At 42.6% G+C, this 21,346-nt stretch overlaps 1 protein-coding gene across 3 annotated transcripts in view; it reads right to left on the reverse strand.

Annotated features, from left to right (window-relative positions):
* C8H1orf21 (chromosome 8 C1orf21 homolog) overlaps window positions 1–21,346 on the reverse strand; it is an 85,158-nt gene that overhangs the window by 20,110 nt on the left and 43,702 nt on the right. For all 3 annotated transcript variants that reach the window (XM_071751341.1, XM_071751339.1, XM_071751340.1), the window contains one exon: window positions 6,053–6,147. In XM_071751341.1, coding sequence (XP_071607442.1) covers window positions 6,053–6,147 — 95 coding nt within the window. The remainder of the gene's footprint in view (window positions 1–6,052; window positions 6,148–21,346) is intronic.

Here is a 21,346-nt window from a genome sequence, read left to right on the forward strand (position 1 = left end):
TGTGCCCTCTTGTCTTGCTGAGAGTTGCCTGGGAAAAGAGCCCAACCCCCCCCTGGCTCCAACCTCCTTCCAGGGAGTTGGAGAGAGTGATGAGGTCTCCCCTGAGCCTCCTCTTCTCCAGGCTGAATGTGCAGCAGCAGGAGAGCAAACAGAGCAGAACCTTCTGAGTTCACACCAGGTCCTGGGGAGAACTGGATTTGCCAAGCCCATTGCCCTGAGCACAGAGTAATTAAGGCTAAAGAGCTAAATGAGCCAGTTAATACAGGAACTGAGCTTGCCAAACAGCCATCTCCTGTTCTTGCTCTTTCTCCATCATTAAATCAGGTTGTCTTCTGCCCACATCTGGCCTTCACAGCAGCACTGGCCCAGCAAGCCTAAGCTGATAAAAAACCTTAGTTTTTTCCCTGAAAAAACCTAAAATTTCAAAAAATAAAAATCCACTTAAAACCATCCACCCTGAGTTCAAATGATTTTGTACAAAACACCATCATTCTCCTCACTGCAGATTTTGAATACTTACTGACTTCATTCACATATTGTCATGAGGCACAACCAAAAGTCCAAGCAAGAAAACACAAAACAACAGCCACAGTGGTGAAAAACATTCCTGTTCAGTAAGGATGTGAGCACACAATTGCCTAATAGGTGGAAAATGTCACAAAAGCAGTGAATATTGAAACAGGAAAATAACATTTCAGGCACATTCAATACAACAGATATTGCCTTTTTGCCTGAAGAGTAATTAATGAGTGCTCTCCTGCTCTACATTTTATTCCTGTGAGTACTCCTCACTCTTGGTTCCCCTGTTTAATGTTGCTTCTAGAAGTATTATTTACATTTCTTACTAAAAACACCCATATGAGCAGAGGAAAAATACACACTAAAATAATTCAGGTGATGAGGAAAGTCTCATATGGATTGTATATGGATTTTATATAGATTGTATATGGATTTCTTCTTCTTTATTTTAGCATCTACACTGGGCAGCCTGGGGAAAGAATTAGAACAGTATTTTCCTAAATCAATCCAGAATTCAGACATGGGCAGTATTTGCATTAGAGATCACAAAATGTTTATGATTGATGTATCTATAATACATACTGTGTACAGTATAAACATTTAAGTGCCTCCCCTTTCACATATTGCATTAATTCCTCATTTTCTGCTTGACTTTTAATTTCACATGCTTTATGTATCAGATATTACTGGCTACTTTGAACATATCACTACAGAAAGTATAACTGGTGTTGAATACAGAGCCAATCCTAAGTGTTAGAGGGATGAATGATAAAAGGAGAACAGTGGTTGGGGCTGAAAAGCAAGATAGGGAATAAAAATCAAATCAAATTAAATCAGCATGTAAATGAGGCTGACAAACAAATACATTTGGAGGTAAATGGAGTGGAAATTTATACTTATTGCATAAAAAAAAAAAAAAAAAAGGCAAAACCCTGTTTATGTTATTAAAGGCTGAGTGAGAGATAGCAAGAGCTACAGAGAGAGACAATTTTCTTCCAGCTCCAGCAGGAACTCATCTCAAGTGCTAAGACACAATTTAATTATGGACCTTCAGGACAAAAAAGGATTATGCCCAATTGTTTTGAGGGTCTGGATAACAAAAGCAGAAAAATCCTAATAAGTAGCCTTTTGTGCCAATGCAAGTCAGAAAAAATATTTATATTGGTAAAAGTTATAAAAACCTGAACTGTTACAAACAGGAAAGCTGATACAACTCATGAAGTGTAACAAAGCAATGCTAAGCTGCACAAACACACCACAGCTTCTTATTTTACCTTTTCTGGCAAGAAAATTTTACAGTGGAAAGCCATTAGTGTCACGAGAGTAAGGAAATTAGGAAAATTAAATTCATCCTATGATGAGTGTTAAATAAGCTGTAAAGATTGTACATTTAATATGACAGTGCAGGGGTGAACAGTGAGTCCTCTCTAAGTGAGAAATAACCAGATCTTCAGAAATTATAATATATATATGTTTATATATATATATATTAAAAATATATAAAAATAATATAAATATAAAATATAAATATAAACAATAAATATAAATAAATATAAATATAAATATATAAATATATATATGTTTTATTTACTACAGTGATACCAGCTTGTAGCAGGTATGTTTAGCATTGAATCAGCCTCTTAAAATACTTTCTGGCAATTAGAATTTTAACTTCCCAAAGAATTAAAACCAGGTATTATGACAGATGTGCTGAGCCATGATTACTTTTGCTGATGTCTAGAACCAAGTAAATAATATCTGCAGATCTCCTGAGTGGAAAACTCCAAGTTGGCAGGACTCTGTTTTGGAGAAAGCTTATCATGAACCCATTAAACAACCCCTGGTCTCCCCCAAAAAGATGGGGGATCACACCCCACCACTGTGGATCCATGGGAAGTTGAGGTTTAGTTTTAACACATGGGGGTTCACCTTGCTTGGCACACTGAGCTGTGCCTGGAGGTGCCTTGAGCCCAGAACCTCAACAGAACTTGGCCCACCAAGAAGAGCAAAGCCAACCCACTGCCTTCCCAGGCCCAATAAATTATGGCACCAGCCCTGCTGCTTCCCAAGGTACCAATAACCAGCACAGCAGCTTCTTCAGCTCCAGGAACAACCCCACACTCCTGAGCTTCTGTGCACAATCACATCTTGTTTGAAGATCAGCACAATTTCCATGGTTTGGGTTTTTTTTAAATATATGTAGTCAAACACTTGGGATTAAATACATACATAGTCTTGAGAACAAATTACTTCTTTCATCTGTCTACTGATTTTTTACAGATGTGACTATAAAAGAGTCCCAGTTTTAGCTGAGCAGCTACCAAAGTGCAGAGTGCCAAGAGGCAGCAGAACCCTGGGATTCCTGCACCTTCATCCCATTCCCCTCTGCAGGCTACAAGGATGTGTTCATGTCATGCTCAAGGTTTTCCCCACCAAGGACAAGAGGACTGGCTTGATTTTGAGAGTGGAGATGTCCAGGTAAAATGCTCAAGAAGATGCTGGGAGATGAGAGACCAGGAATGAAATCAGGGACAGAGGGATCCCAGCAGCAAGTGGAGGACCAGGGAAACAACCAGGGTAAAGAAGTGCATCAGGCTGATGGGCACAAGGGAACAGCAGGAAAACAATAACTGATTGTGACAGATCAGTCTGAAAGCAGCTTGGCTTTTTTATATTTTTGTATTTTCTGCTCCCCCCCCTTGTCAAGAGTCTACGTTTTAACTCAAGGCCTTCGATTCTGCCAGAAAATGTCTTTACATGGAGCATCTTCTATTTCACTTAGCATACAGTCCTAGCACATTTCAGGAATATTTCTGCTTCTCCAGCTCAACTATACTCAAGTTCTGAGCCTTGATAAGCCCCAGGTTGAAGCTGAGAAGTGGCTGATTCACCAACAGAGCCCATGGACACTCCTGCGTGCACCAGCCCAGCTCCAGCTCTCTCCTTAAACAGAATAAAAGCCCAGACCCCTGACCACAGGATCCCTGTACAAAATGACAATTTTCCTGGTGTCTGCAATGTCCTCCCATTCTCTTTACCAACTTGTGCAACAATTTGTTTTATCCTGACTCAGAAACACTGCAACAGCAAAGGCAGAGATGGCACCACATCCCAGTGCCCAAGTTGTAAGTGAAGAGGTTTTACTTTAAGTGGAGCTGATTTTTTTTTTTTTTTTTTTTGTAATCAAGACTTTAAAATCCCTTAAAAAAATTACAGTGATGATAATGGGACTGAAAACCCCTGAATAACACCTGAATAAACCAGCTGAATAACAGAATTCAAGAACAAGGACCAGCTAACAAGATAACCTCCAGTGCAGCAGTTCCCAGGCTGTAACAACATCCAGGTTATCCCTCTGAAGAAAATAGGAATTAGCAGCCTTGAAATAATGAAGAAATGTGTGATTAAGAAACAAGGGCAAAGGGAAATGGGCTGGTTGATTCTCCCAACACCTTTTCTTATTCCCAACATTTCTGTTGCCTGGAAATGGCTGATGAGAGGCCAGGATTATGGAGGAGCTTGCCAACTTTTCACACATCAGGAAAACTAAAGCCTGAGTGATGGGAAGCTTAACCCATCTTCTAAGCAATGAACTAAAACATGTTTACTAAGGAGAACTTGAGCAGTGAAGCTCCTTTAAAAAAATCCAGGAGTGACAAGGATTTGACAATTCCTGGGATTAAAAAGCTGCATACCTTAGAGCCAATGTAATCTCCTTGGGGGAGGATGAGGAAAAATGACAATATTTGGTGTCTGAGGTGGGTTTTGTTTTAAAGGATACACATCCTGTCTGATTGAAGACTTTCTTGATTATTATCTTTTCTTATTTTTCCCCCAGTAGATATGACAGAGAGTTGTACCAGCCCTCTAACTACACATTAAGTTACATTTTCCAACAAACACACTGCTTCCATCAAATATGACCCAACAATAATAAAACCAATAAGCATTGCCCTGTAGAAATCTCTCTTCCTGAATTTAATCAGGAAGATTAACACTTGGATGGTTGTAAGAAAGTAGGCACTACCAAAAATGCAAAATATCTCTAACTAGCTTTGAATACAATTTCAGCAACTGTGTCACCTCATCAGACCTAAACTTGCTTGGATTTTTCCTTAATGTCATTCAAGTGGCCAATATGTAAATTTAAATAAAGGTGTAAGCTTGTTTAACATGTAAACTGCTGGATTCTTAGGCTCTTTCCCTCTTTATTAAAAAATAAAAATGAGGATTGAGTGGGGGTCTCTAAAATGATCCAGAAAATCTTGCAGTTCAAAATAACCACACTTATATTGGTGATAAAGGTGATGCACTGTGGCCAGAAAAGGTGCCAGAAAAGGGTGATATTCTCAGCAATGTTGCTGAGGCTCTAAAAAATCCTGCTGCAAACTGAAGCCAAGCCATCTACTTGAGTCTCAGCAATGCAAAGTTGCAGGTGGCAAACTCCTCACCTGGAGACCTAAGCAGAAATGATGTTTTATGCTGCTTTACCACTGCTGGAGCAACAAGGGTAGGGCAGCAAAATAAACTCAAATTTGCTACAGGAATGCACCTTGTAGTTGTGTCTGCTAGAGGGAATGTGAAGTAGCAGGTTGCCTGGAGCTCACTGCAGAAAAAGAAAAAAAATCCCAAACAGTGGGGTTCTGTGCAGCTGCTCAACGATGGCAAAAGGGAAATCCTCAGCTGGTGGAATGTTTATGACTCCACTGAAATCTGCTGCTGATATATTCCCCCTCTGGTCTCAGTGGTGGAAGGAAAAAAGGAATCCAACCCTACACGAAGAAAAGCTGCAAGGAATGAGGGGAACCAGATGTGAAGTTTCACACCCAACCACTACAAACGTGGGGTGTCTTAAAAAATTTAAACTGGGCAAAGGCCTAGTTAGCCAATTAAAAAATCTCCTGTCCTTCAACTTTAGAAGAAACAAGTTCTTAGAAATGCCAGGAGTGACTCAACTGTGTTTGTTAAGCTGCTTCAGCAGTAGCCTAGTTATTTCAAGGAGAATGAGGAGTTTACCTGTGATTTCCTCCCCATAAGTGGAACAACAAGCCAGCAAGGGAAGAAGAAACACACAGAGAACTATCCTTGCCATGGCTGTTAGAAATACATTGCTTTTTCTAATCCAAACTGCCTTCCCTGTGAATTTGAAAATAAGTAAAACCATCAGAGCAAATAATAACCACCTAAGCAGCCCATTTCCTTAATGGCAAGGCACCACTGGTTTGCTATCATCTCCTTGGCAGCACAGACACATCCATCCCAAAGCACATTTATTCACATCTGCAAAGGAGGTGGAAGAGTTTAATTGTGGAAGCACTTGCCCCAGGATCAAGAAGAGCCTGAGTTGGAGACACAAGAAAAAAAAAAAAAAAGTCAGATTTTGCACCTTCTGTGTGAGCTTCACCAGGAGTTACAACGTTTTTGAGAAAATCCTCTTGCTGTGTGTGAGCTGAATGTGCTGAATGTCACATATTTCATCACTAAAGGAGAGCCATGTTATTTCATTAGATAAGTGATTAAGTTCAATCCTTACCAAGTTTTCTTGGTTCCTGGCTGCTATTTTCTGATCATCTTCTCCCCCATTTTTCATGTATTTGACCTCTTCCACTGGTTTGATCCTATACTCATCTGAGCACCAAGAAGGGAAAAAAAAAAAGAAAAAAAAATTTTGAACCAATGTAGTTCAGCAGGTGGGAAAAAAACAAACTAAAACCAAAACAACTGACTAGAAAGGACCCTAATTAAGCAAAGCACCTAAGAAGTATAATTATATAGTTTCAAAGGCTTAAATGTGACCAATACCAAGGGTGTTTTTCCTGACTGAAGCTTCAGTAATTATACAGGAGCTCTCTGGTCTAGTATAAAAATGGCACCACAAGCAGGGGATGTTTGGTATATATTCTCCCCCAAATCCTTCATTTTCAGCACAACATGTTTAGCAATGAACAAGTTCTTTCCTCCTGCATTCTCCCTGGATTTTTATTAGCAGTGGATAAACAAGGGGTGCACAGCTGTTCCTTCAGAGAGCACGTGGCTCATGGATGTTCTCTGCCTTGAAAAAACCTCTTTTGAAAAGCTGGAGGAGGCTATTTAAAATTTAAGTTAAAAGCTGGGGGGGGGGGGAGGGGGAGAGGAACACACCAAAAACCACTGCTTTTTTAAATTTACATTTTGTTTTTCCTGCACTGCTTGAAAGGAGCTAAAGCACAAGGTACACAATGCATAGTCACACAGCAATTTTTGGAGAAAAAGCCCCATTCTGAGCATTTCCCTTTTCCCCATGCCCTCTCCCCTCTATGTGAATGTTACCCAGACAGAAATCCAGTGTGAAAAGAAGGAACAAAAAAGTAAGAATCATGGTTTACCTTTAATATTATATTCACAGCTAGGCATTGCAGCTCTTCAAATCACTTCCCAGCCACTATGCAAATATTACCTGACAGACATGAGCCACCCCACAGCCTCAACCAAAGCTTCAATAAAGGGGTTCTTCTCTTTAGTAGGACAAGATGGGATTTTCAGAAAAAGTAATTCTTCTTTTTAAGTCCTTGCAGGACCAACACTTTTTTCTCAGCTATTTTTAGCTCTGGTAATCTTTGTAGCACGTTGTCATCATTTGAACAGGAGGAACTAAAGTGGGAGGGCTTTTGGGGTTTATTACCTTTCCCTTGGGTTAGTAAAATCTGTATCCAGTTTTTTTCAGTTTCCAACTTAAGGTCTCCAGTCTTTATTCCCCTTTTATTCACTTTTTTGAGGCCCACCCAAAACCCAAAGTGCTGAACTGTGACATGTGTGAATCTGTCACTCAGAGTTTTGCATCCCACACATCTCCAGCCAGGGTATATAATGCAGAAGAGAAACTTTACTCCACAGAAGTAGAAAATGTTGATACAAAAGGAAATGAGACAGTACACAGGGACTAAAAGGCAACCCCCTGGGCAAATTAAAAGAAACTGCATGAATTTTGCTCTTTTTCTTTCAGTTTTCAAGCAACTGATCTCACTTGCTAAAAGAAAAATAAAATGCAAATGGCTTTTCCTGGGTTATTGTTAAAAAAATTGATTGGAATTATTTAGAAGCAACATTGTTTTCAGAAAACTGTTAACCACAGCATGCATAAATTAAGTAAGCCTAACTTGGAAAAATAATACTATTTTTTAAAAAAATACAACATGGTTTTGCATTTGGCCTGGTCCCCTTTTTTAAATATAGTGTATCAATAACACTGAATTCATCAAAAATCAGCATCTCAGATGCAGATGCTCAAGACAGATGAAAAAATTTATGACAGAATTAGACTGTGAATGTGAACAACTCCCAGTATTCAGATCATTCATTTGCTTGATAAGGTAAGAGGGCACCAGGAACTGGAAAAGGAAAAGATGTTAAATGCATTTTCTGAGTTTCACCCTCTGATTTTCTTTATGCTCCTTTCATGTGCAAAAGTAAAAATCAAGTCGTGTCTTCAATTGTGTAGCATATTATATAAAAAGAGAAAATTTCCAGCAACTCATCTGGAGGAGGAATGGGTTTACAGGACTGCCATAGCAAATACCAAGTTGAAGAAAAGCAGCCTGATTGAATCCAAACAACATAAATGAACCATAAATAAAAGACAGAAATATTGCCAAGCATAAAACCCATCAGAAAATCCATCACAGGATAGAAACTGGAAAGCAGTAACACCTCTAGCATGAAAATCTTTGGGAGGGTAAGGGAGGAAGAATTTTGAAGTGGAATGTGCTGCAAAATTCTCAATAGACAAATCTTCTGAATGAAGCTCTCCATCTGGAAACAGAGAATTCTACTCAAACATGTAACCCAGTTGCCATGGCAACATAACAAGGAACTACAGCACTCATTAATAATGGTTTCAGTGATAAACGGGCAGATCAACTTAGATATTTTGAAACAATCACTGGAAAGAGGGGTGGGAAGCAAAATGAAGTTGAGAAAAATCTCTTTGGCTCTTGGAGACCTCTCTGTGAGTGCTCTTAGCACAGCAAGAACAATGATGGTGTTAATTCTGGCTCAGTCAAAAAACCCTGAGACATCAGAAGAAAGTGCATCTTCACCAAACACATCTGGGCTCTCTGTGACTCTCCTTCATCCCTAACAAAATATGTATCTCTTCTGTAAAATGTGACTTCTGTGTCTAACAAATTTTTCTGTATCACACTTCTTCCTCCCAAGAGCAGAAATTGCAGATCCTACCCCTGGGATCACCAGGAATGCCAGGGATCAAGGATTCACAACCCTCCCCTTTCCCAAAGGCTTGAAAGCTAGAAGCTATATTTGGATAAAAGACTGAGTTGCTATTTTTAAAAATATTTGTTAGAAATCATTAAGAAACTTGAACTGAAACAGCAGGTGAGTCACTTCAGTGCTAAAAGGAAACCATGCCAACAACACCCACCATGCCATGGCAAAGGAGACAGCTCCCCAGCTACACCAGGGGTGGGCTCAGCTCTAGAAAGCATTGGGAAAACCAGAAAAACATGAACTGCAAGGACAGTCAAGTCCCAGAATTGATAGCTTGGGTAGTTACAGTTTCCATCATCAACCCCTCCAGTGCCACAGGGTAAAGCCCATCCTGGTTTGGAGCACGGGAGGGATAAGAAACTCTTCAGATTATTCCAGCTCTGTTGCTGTGTGTGGCTATCAACTGTCTGAATACCATGGCAACATAAAAAAAAAAAAAAGAAAAAAAAAAAGTCAACAGTTAGAGAAAGAAGTAGCAAAAATCCTGTGAACTGAGATTCTAACTCTTCCTGAGTTAACTACTGGCTAATGGAGGATATCTCAGTTACCTTCATAGCTCCAGCTTCAAGCTCTCTAAGAAAGCAGCATCTCTATGGCTGCTTTGATTTTCCATGGTTATTCTGTTTCTGACTTAATTGCTGAGATCCACAGCTCTGGATATGCATCCAGAGGGAAATTTCACTGGGTATCAACAAGCACTGGGTGAGCAGCCCATCATCTTCTTCTGCCATCAGCAGAAGAAGAGCTACCAACTCCCAGGCAATTCTCCATCTTAGCAGTCAGTTTGTTTTTACCAACAGGAACATAAAGAGAAAAAATAACAGCTTAGGAAACAAGCCATCCTATTTTACTCAAAATAAATAGCATGCTCAGTCAGATTTCCCAAGTGAAGTTACCCTACTTTAATCCAATCTAAAACACAGCCACTGCTGGAAGCTGAGGCCCTGGACACTGCCAGACACTAAAGAGAGGGTAGGTGGACAAAATAATACCAATTCTGACAAGAAAACAGAAATCAACTGACAGAAAAGCTGTTTAAGAATCTGGAAGTACTACACACCTGGAAAGACCACCCTCAAGTATTTTTTCTTCTTTTTACACAATTCCAATGGCTGTTAAGAATGCCAGGAATATGGAGGAATATGAAAACCTCAGATTGCCACATGAACCCATCCTTCATTAATGCTGCCAGTTGTTCCCAGTGGTGCTGTAAACCACCTGCAGCTCTTGATCCTGTGGGTATTCCTGTCCTCTGGCACACAGGCCTGAATCCTGTCTGGGGTTGAAGGTGCCATTCCAAAGCCTGCAATCCCACCACTTCACACGTGTCTTGGTTTTCTTTTCTCTCTGATCTGCTGTAGTGGGAGATGGTGACGAAGCCATAATTCAGCTCTCTTGTTTCTCTAGGTTTAATTTTCAAACATGGTACAGGACTCACAGACACACTGCTGTGTGCAGGGCACCAGCTGCTGAAGCAAGAAAGTCATTTACTTTGTTTCTTCTCCTACTTGTTTTCTTCTTGGCCAAAAAGTTCCCAAGGCCACCCAACATTTGGATTGTCACACAGCCTAAGTATAGGTTGGGGGCTGAGCTGCTGGAGAGCAGTGTAGGTGAAAGAGACCTGGGGGTCCTGGTAGACAAGAAGATGACCATGAGCCAGCAATGTGCCCTTGTGGCCAAGAAGGCCAATGGCATCCTGGGGTGCATTAGAAAGGGTGTGGTTAGTAGGTCAAGAGAGGTTCTCCTCCCCCTCTATTCTGCATTGGTGAGGCCACACCTGGAGTATTGTGTCCAGTTCTGGGCCCCTCAGTTCAAGAAGGACAGGGAAGTGCTTGAAAGAGTCCAGTGCAGAGCTACTGAGATGATTAAGGGAGTGGAACATCTCCCTTATGAGGAAAGGCTGAGGGAGCTGGGTCTCTTTAGTTTGGAGAAAAGGAGACTGAGGGGTGACCTCATCAATGTTTTCAAATATGTAAGGGGTGAGTGTCAGGGAGATGGAGTTAGGCTTTTCTCAGTGGTGACCAGTGATAGGACAAGGGGTAATGGGTGTAAATTGGAGCACAGGAGGTTCAAGTTGAATATCAGAAAAAATTTTTTTACTGTAAGGGTGACGGAGCCCTGGAACAGGCTGCCCAGGGGGGTTGTGGAGTCTCCTTCACTGGAGACATTCAAACCCCACCTGGACACGTTCCTAGGGGATGTACTCTAGGTGGCCCTGCTCTGGCAGGGGGGGTTGGACTAGATGATCTTTCCAGGTCCCTTCCAACCCCTATGACTCTATGATTCTATGATTCTAAGTCCTATGAAAACTACAGCTGGATGTGTAATTTTCTCTCAGGTTATGCATAAAGGATGATGCTAATTAACCTGGCAGCAGTAGCACAAACCCACTACAGTGTATCTCCTAGGTCTGCCTTTGTGGTAGGAAGGAGCAGGGGAAAAACACTGAGGTGCAACCAACAGAATTGTTTTGTGGGAAGTAATTTTTCCATAAAGATTCTGGCTTCACACACAATCTCTACAGCAACACCATGCTGCTCCAGGAAACAAATGACAACTCTCCATGGTTTGCACCATGGCTTCCTTACAGGTCAACTCCTCCTGGGTCTGCAGACCAAGGGGGGAGGGTATTTCACCAGGCAGGGTATGACAGAAAGCTTTTCCTGCTCAGGCTTCTTCCATGCTTGTTGGGGTTAATTCTTTTTACACAAAGATGGGAAGACACAAGAAAAAGTGGGAGATTCTTCACAATTCCTGGAGACAAGGGTGCTAATGGATATGGGTGTGTATGGGATAGAAGGAGGATGTGAAACCTGAAGGAAGGCAATGCTCTGCTGCTCTGCTGCTCTGCTCCATCCTGGCTTCCTGACAAGAAGGTCAAGGATTCTCCAGCCAGCTCCAAGAAATCCCCCTGGCCAGGTACCTCCTGCCACTGGCTGGTTCACTGTCACTGTTTGAACAGGACCTAAAGAAGGAGGGATTTTCAGACTCTGAGAGGGGCAGAACACAAAGGAAGGGATCTATTCCCTCCCATTTCCTGACAGACTCTACAAAAGTTCAAGAAGTCAGCAACTCCTCCCTCTTTTCTTCCCACTTCCTGCTGTTACCACCAGCTCCCCATGTGCTATCTATCAGGTTGTGTGTATATATATATATACACATATATATATATTTGTATGTAATTCTATTCTTTATTACTTTTTTTTTCCTTTCCCTTGTGTTAGTAAAATCTGTATCCAATTGTTTTCAATTTCCAACTTGAAGTCTCCCAGCTTTAATCCCTCTTTTATCTTCCCTTTGTGTGGGGGGGGAATAGAGAGGAATTTTGTCATTAGGTTTGTGGTCTGCCCAAACTGCTCACACATAGGGAAATGTACCACATCTTCAGAGGCCATTTTGTTACCCCAGAAAGTCTCTTAAAAATATAACCTCAATATCCTAAACTCCAGTTACTGGTAAACACACAATTTCTGCCTCACTTGCATGGTACCATATTTAATTACACAACCTCCAGATACCTTAAACTCCCATTTGTACTGAAGTTCTGAGGAAACTGCAAATATAAGATGGTATTTAAAAACCAGTCACATTGTTGTATAATTGAAGACTTCCATGTACTTGTCTGTAATTAATAAGTCAGAAAACAGTGATGGTGGTCTGCAGTCATACCTGTCTTTCAGCTACCCAGATTTCTGCTTGCTGAAACTACATAATTCATATATATGCATTTCTATACATGCACAGTCTTTTTTTCTTTAGCATTTAATTAACACATAACTTGGAGCCGTATGCCAGGTTGTTAAAAGAAAACCATTTCTCAGGTGGACAAGATTACAGGCACAGTGCTCAGCAGGAAGGATACTCAGTAAATGCAATTATGTAGCCCACTAAAAAAATGAAATTGATCAATGACAGGAGGAGAGGAAACAACCAGCCAAGAGATTAATTAAAGGAAGAGACAGGAGGAAAATAAACAGTCTGTGCCTTGAAAACACTGCTGTTTGTATGAAAGCACCAGGTAGGTGTTTGGGATGGAGGTCACACCACCCTGCCCCAGCATCCCAATGTCACAGCAGGGAGCAACACAGGGCCAGCCCTGCACAGCCCTTGCTGCCTCTTGAAGGAGGCTGAAAGTTTGGCACTTTCAGTCCCTTACCACATTTAAACACCACAAACTTAGTTTTAAACAAAATGCATCACTGTGCCCTGAAGAGAACATCCTGCACTGCTTAGGGACTGCAAAAGCAAAGCTTAAAGAACTGGCTTCATGGCCACAGAGATCTGTTACTGGAGAGACAAGGGATGAGGAATGGTCAGGGAGCAAACCTGCAAGTACAATGTAAACTGCAACACAAGAAGGGCTAAATCTGCTCCTGCCATCCAGCTGGGTGGCAAAAAATCTAGGAAGCTTGTGGGCACTGAGAGCAAGGCCTCCTTGGCCACAGAGGACAGGTGGGTGCTGTCCTTTAACCTCACCATGATGCCAACTTGATACCAACTCAGAAGTTGTCACTTCAGCCAACCTAGATAGAACATTGCAGCCAGGTCAGGAAGCTCCATTTTACTGCTCCTTTTTTAAAATCTCCCTTAGAAAGGGAAGAAAAAAAAAAAAAAGCCCCAAAGCATCCCATCTAGCACTTAATATTTAATTCTTCTCAGGTTTTTCAGCATTAACAAAATTCCCAGTCTCTGCTGACTCACTCCAAGCCAGCATCAGTCTATGTACTGCACTGCAAAACACTTATCATTTTAGGGCAGAACCTCTCAGAGCCTATTCAGATTCCAGAAAAAAACCCAAACCCTAACTGACCATTACTGTGAGCATCCCTTGCACAGTCATGGAGCTCCTTACAGCCCTGTTAATGTATTGACCAATTGCTCCAGACACCAAAAACCTCTTCCAAACTCATGTGCCCCAAGAGTTTCTGGAAAAAAAGGAGTAATTTTTACTGCAAATGTTGCAAATGATGGGATGTCTTCAGTTTTCTTCAGCCATTCTCAATCAGTCAACTATTAAAGGAGACTGTTGCCCCACAACATAGGACTTGAAATGGATTTTCACATCTGTTCCAGCTTTCTTCTATTAATATTAGTCTATCAAATTTTCATTCTTTGTGTAGCTCAAAGAATACTTGTAAATGAACAGCTATTTCCCTTTTATTAATTGCATTATGAAAGGGACACAATAGGATCAGTAATGTTCTGGAGATTCAGGGTGAGCACAAATGTCTCCTCACTGCTAATATTTATGTAACCCAGGAGGGAAACAGGGAGCTAATAAAAACTTGATTTATAAAGTACAGCAAACATTTCCAGATGGAAAAGATACAAAAGGTAATTAGATTATTTCACTTACAGGCCATCTGAAGAGCTACAAAATTAACCTATTGGAAAGATTAATATTTTACTCTGGTTACAATTCTCAGAGTTAATTTGTTATCTCTGAAAGATGCCTCCTTCCCTGAGCAGCATCCATGCTGCAAAAGCTTTATCTAAAGCCCCAAAAGCAATCACCTACTACCCACATGGCACCCCGGGAGCCAGACTGTCCAAGCAATCAACAGGAACAATGAGAAAACCCTAAGAAATTCCTAGGGCCAGAGGAACACTGGCCAGGGAGGGCCTGTCCAGCTTTTTACCATGGTATTTCCTCATTTGCACCTACAGGTAAGCAGCAAGCATTGAGGATTCTGCCTCTAAGAGATTAAGGGAAAAAAGTAAATTTGTCTGTACCATAAAATAAACAGATTTCCTTCAGCACTGAGGCTAAGAAATTCCTGGGGCCAGAGGAACACTGGCCAGGGGGGGCCTGTCCAGCTTTTTACCATGGTATTTCCTCATTTGCACCTACAGGTAAGCAGCAAACATTGAGGATTCTGCCTCTAAGAGATTAAGGGAAAAAAGTAAATTTGTCTGTACCATAAAATAAACAGATTTCCTTCAGCACTGAGGCTGCCAGAAAATACATCCTGGCTTCCTAGCAAACACAAAGGTGGATGTACATCCCTATTTATAGTCCAGTAATACAGTTGTGAGATGCATGCCCCATGCACTCTATTTGTATCCAACTTGGACTCCACTCCTGATGGAGCAGCTTGTAGGAAGGGTCAGTGCCAAGAATAAAATTGTTAACTCTGTTCATGGATCCACTGCTTGGGGGTGGGAGGAGTGGCTGACACACCAGAAGGCTGTGCTGCCATTCAGAGAGACTTAGACAGGCTGGAGAGTTGGGCAGGGAGAAACATGATGAAATTCAACAAGGGGAAGTGTAGAGTTTTGCATTTGGGGAAGAACAACACGATGTCCCAGTATAGGTTGGGGGCTGAGCTGCTGGAGAGCAGTGTAGGTGAAAGAGACCTGGGGGTCCTGGTAGACAAGAAGATGCCCATGAGCCAGCAATGTGCCCTTGTGGCCAAGAAGGCCAATGGCATCCTGGGGTGCATTAGAAAGGGTGTGGTTAGTAGGTCAAGAGAGGTTCTCCTCCCCCTCTATTCTGCATTGGTGAGGCCACACCTGGAGTATTGTGTCCAGTTCTGGGCCCCTCAGTTCAAGAAGGACAGGGAAGTGCTTGAAAGAGTCCAGCACAGAGCTACTGAGATGATTAAGGGAGTGGAACATCTCCCTTATGAGGAAAGGCTGAGGGAGCTGGGTCTCTTTAGTTTGGAGAAAAGGAGACTGAGGGGTGACCTCATCAATGTTTTCAAATATGTAAGGGGTGAGTGTCAGGGAGATGGAGTTAGGCTTTTCTCAGTGGTGACCAGTGATAGGACAAGGGGTAATGGGTGTAAATTGGAGCACAGGAGGTTCAAGTTGAATATCAGAAAAAATTTTTTTACTGTAAGGGTGACAGAGCCCTGGAACAGGCTGCCCAGGGGGGTTGTGGAGTCTCCTTCACTGGAGACATTCAAACCCCACCTGGACACGTTCCTAGGGGATGTACTCTAGGGGGCCCTGCTCTGGCAGGGGGGGTTGGACTAGATGATCTTTCCAGGTCCCTTCCAACCCCTAGGATTCTATGATTCTATGATTCTATGATCCTCTGCTCCATCTCCTTTGGGCACTCTTGACACTGGTGGGCAGACTGCACAAGGTGGCAGCTTGCATTAAACCAAGAATATTAGAACTTGCCTGTGATTAATTTCTCCCATCATAATGGGGATGGCAACTGTTTCTCCACTTTGCTTCCCCTTCTCTCTTTATACTGTAAATCCTTACTAAAGGTGCTGAGTCTAATTCTGGGTGGATCATGCCAAATCCAGCAGAAACCAGGCCAGAAAGGCAGGAATGGCTGCAAAGGAGATAAGGAGCACTGGCTGTACCAGAGAAGTCTATGGAAATACACTGCATTTACAGTGAATAAAATGACATTGCTGAGTAATTCCCTAATCTAATACCATGACAAGGGGTCATAAACATTGCAAGGTGATAAGCTGCCAGATGAAGAGTAGAAGAAGAGTCTGAAGACTACTTAGTTAATGTATGAGCACTTGATCTTTTTAAAAAGCACCACCTCTTCTTAAGGTGTCACACAATTTCATGTCCATTCCTATGCAAGATAAAAATGTACAAAATTATGGTTTCACAAACAATAAAGAATCACCCCCTCTTTTTATCAGGTTCCCCATTGCAAAATTGTCCTCACACATTTTCAACCATTCCAAAGCCAAGTTAGATGCTTACCCTAGATTTTTTATATTGAACCACATACTAAGGCTAAGGGCTTGCAAAAAAGGATACTTTGCATCTCCTAGCTAGATAGCCAGCATGGTTTAAACCACAGGGATAGTTTGTTAAGTTAAGGGCCATACTGTATCATTTCAGTCATCTGATACAACATCTCAAAAAGCAGTAAAAAAACCCCCAAACTTGTGTTAAATATAGTCACTTGTTCTTTGCTTACAGGCCAGAAAACCTCAGCAACAATTACATGGCAAAGATCTGCCATCCATTTGGGAAAGTAATCACATTTAGAGCCTTTCTGATTTTTTCTCAAAGGAAAGAACTGAAATTATAGGAGGCAGAACTCCAAATATGCACCATTTTTCTTTATTGCTCATCATTTTCTTCCTGTCAGGAGAAGCCATGACTAAGAAACAGAAGGCAAATCAGCCATGAAATGCAGAGCCCTCCCCAGCAGAACTGAGGGGATGGCACTAGAAAGCCTCATCCTGCCAACCACTGAGGTTGCTCCTCCAGCATGTAAGGACAAGGCCAAGCTGCTTGTTCCTGTGGATCTGCTTCCCAGCACAGGTGTGCTCACCAGTGGTGGACATGATCAGTCTCCCAGGGTTAGCTTTTTCTTCTCCTTTCTTGGTATTTGGACTTTAAATTAACAAAAAGCTTCTGTGGCTGTACAGGCAATGGTATGAAAGAGGTGGCAGGTGTTGAGTAAGAAAAGAAGATGGCAACAGGGAACCATGAGATGTCTTCATCCCCATTCAGGCAATCAGCTCAACCTGACAGATCCTGGGGTACCATCAAACCAGAGGTTATTCCTGGTGCACAGAGAGCTGCAGGGTGGGGACAATCCCACCTTTACCACTAGTAGTGAGTTGCAAAAGAATTGCTATACCTGCTTGAGGAATGCCTTCACCTCCTGTTGAGGCTGACCTCAATGAAACAATTGACAATTAAGCAGTTTTCCAACACCCAAGTATTTAAAGAGCTCCTCTGGCATAACCTCTGAACTAGTGTTCTTCCCTGATGATGGCTCCTTGCCCTTGGTGCTGAAAAGGCTTGTTAAGAGTATGTCAAAGTATCTTGGACTTTCAGGTACCTTAAGTATCACCAGCTGAACAGGAGCCAGCAGTGTGCCCAGGTGGCCAAGAAGGCCAATGGCATCCTGGGCTGGCTCAGGAACAGCGTGGCCAGCAGGTCCAGGGAAGGGATTCTGCCCCTGTGCTCAGCCCTGGGGAGGCCACAGCTTGAGTCCTGTGTCCAGTTCTGGGCCCCTCAGCTCAGGAAGGAGATTGAGGTGCTGGAGCAGGTCCAGAGAAGAGCAAGGAGGCTGGGAAGGGATCCAGCAGAATTCCTGTGAGGAAGGGCTGAGGGAGCTGGGGGTGTTGAGGCTGGAGAAGAGGAGGCTCAGGGGAGACCTCATCACTCTCTCCAACTCCCTGAAAGGAGGTTGGAGCCAGGGGGGGGTTGGGCTCTTTTCCCAGGCAACTCTCAGCAAGACAAGAGGGCACAAGAGGTCTCAAGTTGTGCCAGGGGAGGTTTAGGTTGGACATGAGAAAGAATTTCTTTAGGGAGAGGGTGCTCAGCCATTGGAATGGGCTGCCCAGGGAAGGGGTGGATTCTCCATCCCTGGAGCTATTTCAAAAGAGCCTGGATGTGGCACTCAGTGCCATGGGCTGGGAACTGCAGTGGGAGTGGAGCAAGGGTTGGACTTGATGAGCTCTGAGGTCCCTTCCAACCCAGCCCATTCTATGATTCTATGATTCTATGATCAGCACTGCTGTGCTCACAAGCAAGAACAAAAGGGGAGGAGTAGGAGAAGGGAGAGGTACTTCAACCACAACATGACACAGAATCATAAAATCACAGACTGGGCTTGTGTTGGGGGGGACTTTACAGCTCATCCAGTTCCAACCTCCCTGCCATGGGCAGGGACACCTTCCCCTAGACCAGGTTGCTCCAAACCTCATCCAACCTGTCCCTATATGGTCTTCCAGGGACAGGGCAGCCACAGCTTCTCTGGGCAACAGAAACATAAAGCCTTTTACATAAAGCTCAGGATTAACAGGCAGATGCTGTCACAGCCCCAAGTGGATTAGGAGGCCATGACCAACCTCACCTGCACCTTCTGCCCACAGATCCAGGAGCTCTTTTAGCTGAGCCTTGGCCCTTCTTCAGTCCTAGCCTGAACCATGCCTGTCTCTGGTCCCATCTCATGAAGGGATGTCAGCCCTAGGTAGGCAGGTATCTTGTCTCCTGGATGCACCCCTCTGGCAACCTATAACTCATCCTTTCCTGTCTCCAGCCTCATCTCCTGATGCTCCTCACCCCACTCCCTGGATGGACCCTGGAGCTGGGTTCATTGCTGTGCATGGGCCCTGCCACCAGCACCCAGCTCTGGCCAACATTCAGCCCCTGTGGGACAGAACCCTATCAGTGAGGGCACTGCAGGAGCTGTGGTCACCCCTGGCTCCCAGCTCATCCCCCTTGAGGGGCAACCCTGCTCCTGCTCCAGGAGAGATCCCCCCCTGTCATTCCACCTACAAAAGGCTCTTTTGATACTCTTTATCTCTTTTCATACATTCACTCGCTGGAGTGGGACAAAGAACTTGTTTTGTTGCTACTCTCTGAGAAAACCCATGGCCCAGAACAGTTTCCTCCTTACACTGCACAAGCAGCACCTTTTCCAAGAGAGCTATAAAGATAAGTCACTTCTGTTCACAAAACACAAAATCAGAGCTTTAAAATTCATGGGGAAAATACTTTCTTTGCACACAATGATGACAAATACATGACCAGACAAAACCTGAGGGTGGGGTTTGGTTTGGTTTTGATTATTTTTTAAACCCTGTTGCTTCCTTATGGGCAATAAAACAGTAAATTACTAACTTACCAAGGGTGTGCTCAGAGTTAAATAAATACATTATAAACCTAAATAACAGATGCAATTTTATTCCATTTCCTACTTGAACATAACACCAAATGCTTATTGATCTTCTCTCTCATTTCCTGAAACGTGTTGAGTACTGACCCATGTTTAGTGTGATAAGAAAGAAGGCTACCACTAAACCAGATTGACACAGGGTGGACAAAACCAAAAATGTTGTTAAAATAATAAAAGAAGTGAGGAAAAACAGAGTCCAGTTTCATTCTGGAAGATGATTATACATGAAAATGTACTTCAGCCCCACTCAGCAGCACAATCACCTTCCTCCTCAACCTTTCAAGCACTGGAGGAAGATCTACCCTGTAACAAAAACTGCAGAAATGATGAACAACTCAGAAGGCACAATTTCAGGAGCTCATCTGCTACTGGAGTTTAAGCAATGAAAAACCTCCCCCTTTGAAACTCATGGGGATATTTAAAGTTTGGCAGCCCTGAGACCAGGTGCCTACCAGCCTCTCACTTCCATGGAGCTCTGATGAAAGCTGTACCAGAAATGATGAAAATTGTACCAGAGATATTTGTGTGTGTTTGAAAATGTCTTCAAAAAAAAAAGGTTATTGTCTCAAAATACCCAGTATGGAATTAGGACAGCACACAGGGCTGGTCCCCCTATGCATGATCATTACTCTGCCTAAAATGAGTGAGGTCTGACTTGGCAGCAGCACATCAGGACAGCCAGATGAGCCACTGCAATTACTATTTGAGTGCTCATCAGCTGACTGAGTCAATAAAATATATCTGCCAGGCAAAGAGTGATGATGTGAAGCCTAGCATAGCAAGACCTTCTGATCTTGTGTCTGTGTTCATGGAGAACAGGACAGAAATTGTATTTCTTCAGCTCAGATTCCCCATGTAGCTCCCATTCTGTGAGGACAGACACACTGCCTTTCACAAGGAGGAATTTCTCTTGCTCTTCTCTTCCTGTATATTGTGGGCATGGGTTGGTGCTTTCCTGACAGACCAGCTGCCACCACACAGGCCTGGTCAATACTTGCCACAGTTCAATATGCTGACTTTCCTCTGAACTGCAGCATTTTCAAAGCATTTGAGAAGAAAATACCACCAGAGGAAAAAAAACTGTTTTAAAAAACAAGTGAGAAAGAATAGAGCAGACAGAAGAGCCCGCAAGCAACCTGACATCAGGTCCATCACACACCTCTGTGCTGTCCCCATCTCTGAACCCAAAGTGGGTCTGTAATTAAAAAAAAGTGGTGAAGATGCTTCACAAACTGTGGCATAGGATTTCCTTTGCTTGAATTTCCCCAGCTGTCCTGTTCTGGTTAAAACTGAACAAGTCACTTGAAACTAGTTTTAAATAAAAGCAACATCCTGACTTCACAGTTCCAAACCCCACACCTCTCTGTGAAGGAACACACAGAAAAATAACCCCTCATTTAAACCTGAAGCCTGATAAACAACTTCAGATGATCCCTCTGGGCATTCCTACTTTGGGATCCACTGTCAGAACAAGCTGGCTCCCAGAAGGGTTGAACAAGTGAAATACAATTGCTTTGGAAAGAAGGGGAGATATTTTTTGCTGCTAGCTGTGTCATTCCTGTTTCTACACAACAATTGATATAAAAAAACACCAGAGAAGTTTGGTGTAGTCAGTAGCCATGTACCTATTTTAAGAAAAACAGTACCAAGTTAGCTTACTCACAGCTGACTTCATTTCCAGAGCAGTATCTGGGCAGATCTGGAAATTTCGTTTCTGAGCAGTCCTCCAGATAGCTTCTAACATTTTAAAAACTGAATTATTGTTTAGAACATTTTTCTAAAAAACCATTTTGCATACACTCACAGGAAGAACAGGGGAAAGGAAAAATTAGGAGGCTGTCAACTTTCCTGCTGCACAAGTGTCTATAGTAACACCTTGGTTACAGACCAGCCTCCCCATATAGTGAAACAGATGCCTTCATCCCATGTCCAGAGTTTCCCAGT

The sequence above is a fragment of the Heliangelus exortis genome, chromosome 8, assembly GCF_036169615.1.
Source record: "Heliangelus exortis chromosome 8, bHelExo1.hap1, whole genome shotgun sequence".
NCBI lineage: Eukaryota > Metazoa > Chordata > Aves > Apodiformes > Trochilidae > Heliangelus > Heliangelus exortis.